At 36.1% G+C, this 10030-nt stretch overlaps 4 protein-coding genes across 4 annotated transcripts; all 4 read right to left on the minus strand.

Moving 5' to 3' along the window:
- Positions 1-1014: 1014 nt before the first annotated feature.
- On the minus strand, positions 1015-1576 carry PHYBLDRAFT_69756 (hypothetical protein; the record flags this gene model as incomplete). Its single annotated transcript, XM_018442159.1, has 3 exons — positions 1015-1130; positions 1261-1353; positions 1471-1576. 3 exons carry the CDS (start codon positions 1574-1576, stop codon positions 1015-1017), a joined length of 315 nt encoding a protein of 104 aa, XP_018296343.1.
- Positions 1577-2486: 910 nt separating this feature from the next.
- On the minus strand, positions 2487-3183 carry PHYBLDRAFT_73783 (hypothetical protein; the record flags this gene model as incomplete). The annotated part of the gene is made up of 2 exons (XM_018442913.1): positions 2487-2897; positions 3016-3183. The coding sequence occupies 2 exons, from the start codon at positions 3181-3183 to the stop codon at positions 2487-2489; spliced, it is 579 nt and encodes a 192-aa protein (XP_018296344.1).
- A 2850-nt stretch (positions 3184-6033) lies between these two features.
- PHYBLDRAFT_140403 (hypothetical protein) lies at positions 6034-7502 on the minus strand (the record flags this gene model as incomplete). Its single annotated transcript, XM_018430393.1, has 4 exons — positions 6034-6139; positions 6222-6289; positions 7038-7296; positions 7459-7502. 4 exons carry the CDS (start codon positions 7500-7502, stop codon positions 6034-6036), a joined length of 477 nt encoding a protein of 158 aa, XP_018296345.1.
- Positions 7503-7538: 36 nt separating this feature from the next.
- Positions 7539-8714, minus strand: PHYBLDRAFT_140404 (hypothetical protein; the record flags this gene model as incomplete). The annotated part of the gene is made up of 2 exons (XM_018430394.1): positions 7539-7904; positions 8637-8714. 2 exons carry the CDS (start codon positions 8712-8714, stop codon positions 7539-7541), a joined length of 444 nt encoding a protein of 147 aa, XP_018296346.1.
- Between the last annotated feature and the right edge of the window lie 1316 nt (positions 8715-10030).

Raw genomic sequence — 10030 nt, forward strand, 5'->3', positions numbered from 1 at the left:
TGGTAAGATATGCCCATAAATTCTCTATGGGGCTGAGATCTGGACTGTTCGGCGGCCATACCATCACTGGGAAGTTCTGACGCTTCTTCCACTCTTCTGCAAGCTTAGACTTATGACAAGGAGCATTATCTTCTTGGTAGATAAACTCCCCATCATTGTTCTCACTAAGAGATTCCATAAATGGAAGAAGCTTCCTTTTCATTAAGTCCATATATGCATACTGGTCAAACGTGTTCTTTATGGTTTTCAATGGGCCAACTCCTCTTGCCCATACACAGCCCCAAACCATAATGGAGCCTCCACCACACTGCAGTCTTGGTCTAATGAACTCTTCTCTGTATTTTTCTTGAGGATACCGCCATACTCTAGTATTGCCATCTCTGCTGAAAAGCATAAACCTTGACTCATCGCTCCAGATGACGCGATCCCATCTCTGATTGGTCTCTCTGGCATGATTAGCAAATGCCAACCGCTTCTTCTTGTGTGCTTTTGATAGCAGTGGCTTGTATACAACTTTACAAGAAGACAATCCAGATCTACGAATAGTTCGACGAATGGTAGACTTGGAGATGGGATGCCCTAGGGTGTCAGACATGAAGGTGGTAAGACCCCCAAGTGTTGTCTCACGATTCGTCTTCATCTCATTAATCAAGTGACGCTCATCTCGCTCATCCATTATCTTCAAAGTTCCTTTTCGCTTATCAGGAAATGCGGTTCCAGTATCTCTCCATCTATTGATTGTGGAATACACCGTTGCTAGAGGTATACCATTATTCTCAGAAATTTCAGCAGCAGTGCCATTTACTATAGCACCACCAATTATCAGTCCACTTTGATAATCTGAAAGCTGCTTTCGTTTGGGAAGAGTTTCCTTTTTGTTTTGGTGAGACATGGTGAGATTCGAATGAGGAAAAGCTTTGAAAAAATAAATAAAAAGTAGTGTAATGGTGATGCCTTGATTTGGCGGAATCTTAAAATTTTATTCAGTACTGATATGGGTCTGTATATATATATTCAACTGACCAATAACATTATATTCTCTGCGGATATATTATTCTTGGCCAAGTCAGCAGCTAAATGTGCACCAAGAAACATCTGTTTGATCAATTCCTCTTGTTTATCACAAATACCTATGAAGAAAGCAATATCAAATTTTATTTTGGATATGAACAGAAAGAAGCAAACAACAGCTGTAAGAAAATCAATCTGAAATAGCACAGTAGGTTTAAGAGCTATTAAGTTTATACACATATCTCTTACTTTGAATGTTGTTACAAAGTATATTATGTTTTGAGCGAATGTCTGGTGCACAGTATACGATTAAGCTACTCGTATTGTTGAATGCAGTATCATCTTGAAAAACACAAGGGTTTAAAGAAGTATATTCTATTCTCAGGGATAGCCAAAAAAGCAACAATCTTACATTAATGGTAGATATGTAAGGTATCGTAGTGCTGGCTGAGTACATACCATCGAATGGATCTTTCAAGTCTTTGCTTGCCTGTAAAGTATGCTGTAATATCTGGAATAGATATTGACCTTTTTGATTTTCAGGATGGTTTTCAGGATTATTCATAATTTCTATTAAAGCAACATCAAGAGAAATGAAAAACAACGAAAATGAATAATCAAATATATATAAATATAATCTATCAATGATTTTTTGGGTAAATTACTGTCTATCATCTTTCAGAGAGGTAGACCAAGCAATACCATTTTTAGTTGCCTTTATAGCACAAAATGCGTACAATGACAGATTACTTCCTTTTGTTGCGTGGGATACCATCAAATAGCTGCATGCGCTTACAGTAAATCCCAAACACTTTCACTAATTGTAAAGAAAAACAATAGACTTTATTGACTAAGTATCTATATATATATCAAGATGTATCCTTTTATTTTCTTTAAGGAAAGAAACCCCTCCCTTCAGTCTATCTAGTACCGTTGGTATTATGGCTGCAATTATCATACACTACTTGAGTTGCTCTTAGTGTATCGTCAAAACCAAGAAGGCAAAAGTAATAAGTGTTACACACACATTTTTAACCTTAATTTCAAAGCAGAAAATACTTTTTTATAGCAGCTGTAAAAATACAAATAAATGAAATAGCCCAAATATATGGATTTAAGCAACATTTTTATTTTTTTTAAAAAAAAAGGCGTGTAGAATACAAAGACAGTCAGAGACAAAAGAAGTACATGTTTTTTAAGAGAAATATGAAATTCATATATTTATTGGTATTAAAGACAAAAGAGCAACCACATGTATTATTTATGGTTCTCTTTTTTTTATATTTTATTTTAGGAGTTTGGTTTAGGGAGCTTTCTTGTTTGGGTGTGATAATTTTGATGATGTATAGATAATGCAGTGGATATTATATATATATATATTGGTTGAAAAAGGGCTGGCTTATGATACAGTGTATAGGTGGGTATGTGGGTATTTTTTTTTACAGTGGTTGTATGTACAAATGATTGAAATCGATTTAAGAGGAGCGATAGGCGGCTGGTCTAATGCGGACTGTGACTGAAGGATGATCAAAGATAATTGAATCCAGGGCCATGGATTTTTCAGATACTGGGCAAGATTTGGAAAAGTTCTCGTCATCAGAAAGGGCAGAAACAAAGGAGTCATCAGAGATTGTCGATGAAGATGAAATCATTGAAGGTGCGACTGTGTTTTGGACTTTGTTACAGCTAAAGGCTTTCTTGACTGAAGCGAGGCCTTTCATGCATTGATCCATTGATGAAGTGAATGTGGAAACACGGCTTGTGGTATTAGTAGTTGAAGACTGGCGACGCTGGCACTTTGAGATAATACGCTTTTGGATAGAGAGGATCTGCATTGTAGAGTGTTGGTTGTGTGGTGTAAAGGTAAAGGTAAAGGTAAAGAAAGGCTTGGTAGAAGAGACGAGGTTAAAAGTATGTAATAAAAAGGAAAGAAGTGCAAAAATGTCAAGCCTTTATATACTATTTCAAAAGGTCCGTGCTCGTTGGGTGTCAGTGGAGATTTACATGCTTCTTCTTCACTTTGTTGCCATTTTTAGGCCAAAGACAAGGGGTCATCGTATCTGATGTTTGGCATCTATCGGAAAATACAGCCAAAAATCCTGATCCACAAAACCCACAGCTAAAAATCAAAATCCATGATCCATGATCCATGATCCATGATCCATGATCCATGATTCCCCCCTATCGAGAATCAAAAACAAATTTGTCCCCTATATCAATTGATTCACGTCACCTTGATTATTCTCTATGAACATCTTTGATTTATTGGTCACAGAATTTTTTGAGTCTGTCTGGCTTATTGGAGATAACTATCTAAATATAAGGTTTTTATTTTTTTTTAAAAAATATATAAAGATTTTGTAGAAATAAAGTCAATAAAGAGTTGGTAAATATAATTATAGAAAATTATACAACCAGTACCTGTATTAGCTATCTTTTTTTTTTGGTAACAGCTCTAGATAAATAATAAATGAAAAGAATAAAGTAACCGCCTAAATACGAGAGGTAAGAAAAAACATGCAAAAAATGAAAGATAATAGTTCACGAAAAAGTAAGAGAGCACAAAAAAATTCTATTGGGGGGGGGGGGGGGGGGGAACAGTTTTGAAAAAGCCCAAGTCTAGGATAAATAAATAATACAGCTGGTAATAACACAGGTGGAATAAATATGTAAGAAAAAATAAATGAAATGAAAGAATTAAGAATAAGTAAATAGGTACTGATGGCACCTGAATTGGGAACGAATTTCAGCAGGAATAGGAACTTCAAAGAGATATTCTCTTTAGAAATTCGGGCGATATATTTATGGATCCTGAATACACAACGATACCAGACCAAGTCAGTCTTAATAGGCACAATTTCGAGCGAGTACATATGGTGGAGACTGATGGGGAACGATAGATATTTCGAACGTAAGGCCCAGGTCTTTACATGCGCTCAATATTCTGAGACTACCTGCTTACATCTCTACTAGTAAAATTGTAACAAACTCCACAGGCAGAAATTGTTACAAAACTACATTGCTTAAAATTGTTACAGATTTCGTCTTCTCCTCGAGGCCTCTACCTCCGCCGGGTTTCATATAGAACGCCAAAAATAGGGTAAAGCAGCAGTGAGTCCAGCCAAGTGAAGAGGTGAAGGATTTTTAAAGATATAAAAAAGAAAGAGAATAATGATCGATGTAACTTTTATGAAGGAATGTTGACGAAATTATTTTCTAGCCAAAAAGAAAAAGACTGCGAGAGAAATGAATGTCAAGTGGGTGCCTATTTTCTGTAGAGACTGGTACTTTCTATAGCCATAGTGGAGGCTTTGAGAATGCTAATGATTGAACCACAAAAGATTCAGGATTATTACATCCCCGAAGAAGGTTCAACTTATCATGCTACCATTTTCGTTACTTAGTTGTCCTTAGGACTATATGCTTTTTTTTGTCTGATAGGTCGGGTACGTTCCTTGTTAGCTTCCACTGTGAATTTTTTTTTAACAAAATCAAGACAGTAGAAAAAGGTAATAATAAAACAACAGCCAACAGTATTATTATTAGAGACAAACTTAATGGTATATTGTGGGTGGGTTATATAGTGGAATTATAAGTTCAGCGACAAGAAAATGAATATCGGTAGAAGGACAATCTTAAGAAAGAACAAATTAAAGAGAGCTAGTAAACTACTTTGGGTCATTTTTTACAGACACACCACCACTTCAAAGCTGATTTCAGTGAGCGATATCAAAAGAAATCCCGCCGTGCTATAGTAAACTGAATGAACGCCTCATTAGAAAATATACCGTGTCTATCTTACCATGGAACAGAAGTATAATAAGACAACTCTCAAGTGTAATATAGTAGTACCAAAAAACATTATCAATAGAATTTTTAAAGACAAATGTAAAACCAAAATCAAAACGAGACAAAAACATAAAGATAATATCAAAGTCAAATGAGATCAAAATTTATTGTTCAAAGATTTTTATAAGGGGAATATAAGTTAAGTTAAATTAAATTAAGTATACTAAGATATTCCAGGCCATGCTAGTCCAGTCGAGTCCAGTCGGTTCCAGTCAAGTCCAGTCGGTTTTTTTTTCTTGGTCCATTTGATTTTTCTTTTGATCTTTTTTTTTGTCCGTTTTCTTTTGATTTTTTTTGTCCGTTTTTTTTCTTCTTTTTTTTGTCCAGTCAATATAAGCTAAGAGTGATAGGAGGAGGATTTTGGTATTGAAAAATAATAAAGGGGATAATTTGGACTTTTTGTTTTTTTTCTTGTTTTTTTTATTCTTTTTTTGATTCTTTTTTTTTTGTCCAGTCAATTTCACGAAATAATAATGAGGATGATTTTGATATTGAAAAGAATAAAAAAGATAATTTGGACTTTTTTTTTTTTGATTTTTTTTTTGTCCGAACACAGCACACTTAGTAAAGGGGATAATTTGGACTTTTTGATTTTGATTTTTGATTTTGATTTTTTTTTGATTTTTTTTTTACTTCTTTTTTTTTGTCCAGTCAATTTCACATAATAGTAATAAGAGAAGGGGGTTTTGGTATTGCTCTTTTTGCTCTTTCTGTTTTTTTTTGAGCTTCTTTTTTTGAGCATTTTTTTTGTTTTTTGTTTTTTGTTTTTGATCAAAGACTTCATTTGCTTTGTATGTATATATGTAAAAAGGGATTTCATACCTTGTCCTGATCCAGAGTCTTGTTCCAGTTCGCAGCTTTGCTTCAATCCAGGTCCAGGTTCCAATGCAGTGTTCTTCCGGTTTGTTCATCTTTTTTTTTTTGCTTTTTTTATTTGTTTTTTTTGTTTTTTTTTTGCTTTTTTTTTGCTTTTTTTTTTGCTTTTTTTTTGCTTTTTTTTGTTTTGTTTTTTTTTTTTGCTTTTTTTGCTTTTTTTTTTGAGAGAGAGGAGGGCTTAGTATATGCCTGTGTGATTTTTGGACAGGACTTAGTATAGGCCTCAGGGTCGGATTTCTTTTGATCCTTTTGGAGTGGAGGACTTAATGTGCCTGATCATTTCTGATAGGTTTTGGTCTACGCCTCGGTTTTTGGATTTGATCCTTTAGGAGTGGAGGACTTAGTATATGCCTCGAGTTCGGATTTCTTTTGATCCTTTTGGAGAGGAGGACTTAGTATATGCCTGTTTTTTTTACAGGACTTAGTATAGGCCTCGGATTTGGTTTTTGGTTTTTGGTTTTTCTTTTGGAACTTGCTTTTGGAACTTTGCATTGGACCCCTTCTTGGAAATCGACTTGGCCTTGAGACTTGGAGGTACAACCCAGATTTTGGACTTTGATAGAAATGCGCCTCTACTTTTTTATGTATATATGTATGTATATAAGTGTGTATATGTATGTTTGTATGTCTATGACTATGACTATGACTATGACTATGTGTATGTGTATGTGTGTGTGTGTATGTGTGTGTGTGTGTGTGTGTGTGTGTGTGTGTGTATGTGTGTGTGTGTGTGTGTGTGTAAGAAAGAAATAGAAAAATAGAAATTGTGTGTGTTTGTGTGTGTATGTATTTGTCTACTTCTCTAATTGTGTACTTCTCTATTTGTTTGTATATGTTTGTGTGCTAGGACTAGTACTAGAACAGTACTTGGACAGTTTTTGGACATTTGGACTTTGACTTGGACAAGACTTGGAATTGGATTTGGACTTGGACTTGGACATAGCAATGGACCTTGGCTTGACTATTTTGGAGATTGTACTAGTGACTATGGGGTTTGATCTGAGATAGAGAGATAATTGTGAGCACAATTTTTTCTGGTCAATATTGTTCTGGTTGTTTTTCTTTTCTTTTTTTTCTTTTTTTTTGTATCTTTTCATTTTCTTTTTATATATTTTTTTCTCTTTTTCTTCTTTTCTTTTTTGACTATCTATCTTGATTTGGCTTTGAATCTTGACAGTGACCTTGAGGGTCTCTGAAAAGCCTTTTTTTTCTCTGGTGCGCATTTGGAGCCTGTGTTGTAGTAATACAAAAAATGATTAGTCTATGTCTTGAGATAGTTCACCCTTTTTTACGGTACTTACATTAGCCTTTCTTGTGGGCCGCATTGATGTTTGCTCTGGCGCATACTTTGGCCTCTCTTGTAGGATAGTTAACCATTTTTGCTGGCACATACTGTGGTCTTTCTTGTGGGCTGGTTGGCCCTTTTTGCTGGCACATACTGTGGTCTTTCTTGTGGGCTGGTTGGCCCTTTTTGCTGGCACATACTGTGGCCTTTCTTGTGGGGCGGTTTGTCCTTTTCTTCTGGCACATGCTTTGGCCTTTCTTGTGGGACGGCGTGCCCTTTATTGTGGGATGGTTTGCCCTTTTTGCTGGCACATACTTTGGCCTTTCTTGTGGGCCGGTTTGCCCTTTATCTGGTGCGCACTTGGAGCCTGCATTGTAACAATACAAAAACAATTAGATTATGTTTTGAGATAGTTTGGTCCTTTTCCTGACACTTACATTAGCCTGTCTTGTGGGCCTGATTGGTCTTTGCTCTGGCGCATACTTTGGCCTCTCTTATGGGCTGGTGTAGCCTTTTTCTAGGCGCCCTTGTTGGGCTTCTGGTGAGCCTTATCGGCTTTTGACGAGGTGTCTTGAGGACACGACATAGCCGACAACTTTGCGGCAGAAATGGAACCATCGAGTTCCCCGGCAGAAGCAACAGGAAGCAACAGGAAGCAAATGTCCGACCAGTGGGATAAATGGCTCCTACCAGTGAGATAGATGGACCCGCCAGTGGAAGGAAAATGGGCGGCTGGCAACTGGCAACCGGCAACCGGCAACTGGCGGCTATATAAAAAGGTCCACTGGCGAGAGATGACAGGTTCACTGGTAGGAGGAAAGGGCCTACCAGTGGGAAGCAACAAACCCACTGGCAGAAAAGTCCCACTGGCGGAAGCAACAGACTAACAAAAAAAGCAACAAGCAACAGTACCTTTCAAATAACATGGACCGCCGTGGAAGGCATAGGGAAGGAACAAGCAACGGGAGGGAACAAGCAACGGGAACTAACCCAAAAAAGATGGTACCAGCCGCGCCCACCAGAAGAGACGACAGAAAGCAACCAGTAATACACAGGAATACGGACAACCGGCTCACACGCTACACGCGCGCTTGTGGACTTGCTCGATAGACCATGGTTGACCCGTGGCTACTACTCCATCGGGCCCTTTTGAAAGAAAGAAACAAAAAGAGAGAGCGGTCGGTCGTAAGAGTCCAAAATCGGCTCAACAAGCTTAACAAAATAATATTGCCAAGGCTTTATGAACGTCTTTTGAACTCTTAAAGTCGCCTACTCCACAGGCTTTGATTAATTAGTATTCAAAGTTGCATCGCACATAACGTAAAAAATCATATACTTATCTTAAAGTGATCTGGCTAGCCGTTCATAAGAAAAGAAGCATGGCTATCGGAAGACCCTCTTGGCTTCTGTGTATAAACGATGACCGGCCGGACATAAACCCATATATTACCAGAAGCTCTCCATCGTCTCCACCAGTAGACACGGCCAGTACAAAGAAAAAGGGAAAAAAGGAAAACCAAAAGACGCGAAAATTTTTCTCTAGTTATAAAAACAGAAATGGGGAGATGATGACGCCTCCCTCACTTTAGTCCAATAAAATTCATTGAAAGTATACATCAATCAAAAGATTGGGGGAGATAGGGGGAGGAGGATGGATGGATGCATCCTGTGTGGTGTTGGTCACGTTGATCATTTGTTTCCGTCACTACAAATACTTTTCAGAGAAAGTACCTGATTATAATATTGTATATACACAAGCTGAAAAATGAAAACAGAAAGCCTTTTTAAAATATAGCACTGGTCTTGCTTTCCAACTCTTACACTCAGTATCTATATGCTTACTTTTTGCAGTGTTAAGTTGTAGTATCCTTTAAATGTATCTACTGTTTCATAAAGGCCAGGCCTTGAAAGGCGTTTTCGGAAAAATTAAGGCCGTCATGATATAAAAGATAGGGGGGAGATCATGCAAATAAACAGGCTAAGTCCAAACAAGGAAACCCAATATAGATAAATTCATACAGATATGTATCACACGTTTTATATTTTCTCTCACTCTCTTTGTTTCCTTTCAAAGGTTACCAAGTTAATTATGAAGTTAATAAAGCAAGCACACCAAGACAAGAGGTGTTTGGTAAAGAATACAAAACATACAAGACATAAAAAATGGCTATAGTTATTTGGCTTATTATTTATAAAATAATAATAATTTGAAGCATTTTGATAGTGTGCTTCTGCTAATCAAACAAGTGTAAGAGTACGCCTAATCGTAGTACTTTTATGTGAGTTGATAAATCACCTTTATAAAAAATATATTTCTATTAATTTAAAGAGTGCCTTTTGCTGCTACTCTCGAATCGATTCTTTTATATATTCAGTATATAAAGACTCTCTCTATCTCTTACTAGGCTTCTTTTATTTACTCTATATGTATTATATTAATGTACTCTAAGCAATAGAAATCCCTATAGATTGTGTATTGGATAATACAATTTATTCTTGTAATAAAAAGATATATATATATATATGCACCTTTAATAAAAATGTATATCATATATATAGTATAACAATATTATCCCAAATCTTCAAGTCTCTTATAACTTACAAAAATAAAATCTCAAGGCTAGTGCTTTAACATACTATATCTTCTCCAAGTTTAATTTTAAGCAGACACTCAAGTAGCTTTTATTTTGTACATGCATAAAAAGCAGGTGTCTATTTATTATTTATTTTTTTGAAAGAAAACAGATTGGATATACAATTGAATAGTGCTTTTGTGAAAATACTTTATAATTTTGGCTAACAATATATGCTCATCAATATTACTAGCTGTATTCTACTTGAATAAAAAACATTGTGCCAATGAGTTTTAGTCTCTTGGATTGCACGATTGCAGACACTTCGGAATTGTATTACAAAAACCATAAAAGGAATAAAAAAGGTGGGAACCTCGAAGTATCAACTTAACTTAGAAGCATAAAGGAAAATGCATTGGTTTATGTAGTTCTTATC

This window comes from Phycomyces blakesleeanus, assembly GCF_001638985.1.
Source record: "Phycomyces blakesleeanus NRRL 1555(-) unplaced genomic scaffold PHYBLscaffold_3, whole genome shotgun sequence".
In the NCBI taxonomy this organism is placed as follows: Eukaryota; Fungi; Mucoromycota; class Mucoromycetes; order Mucorales; family Phycomycetaceae; genus Phycomyces; species Phycomyces blakesleeanus.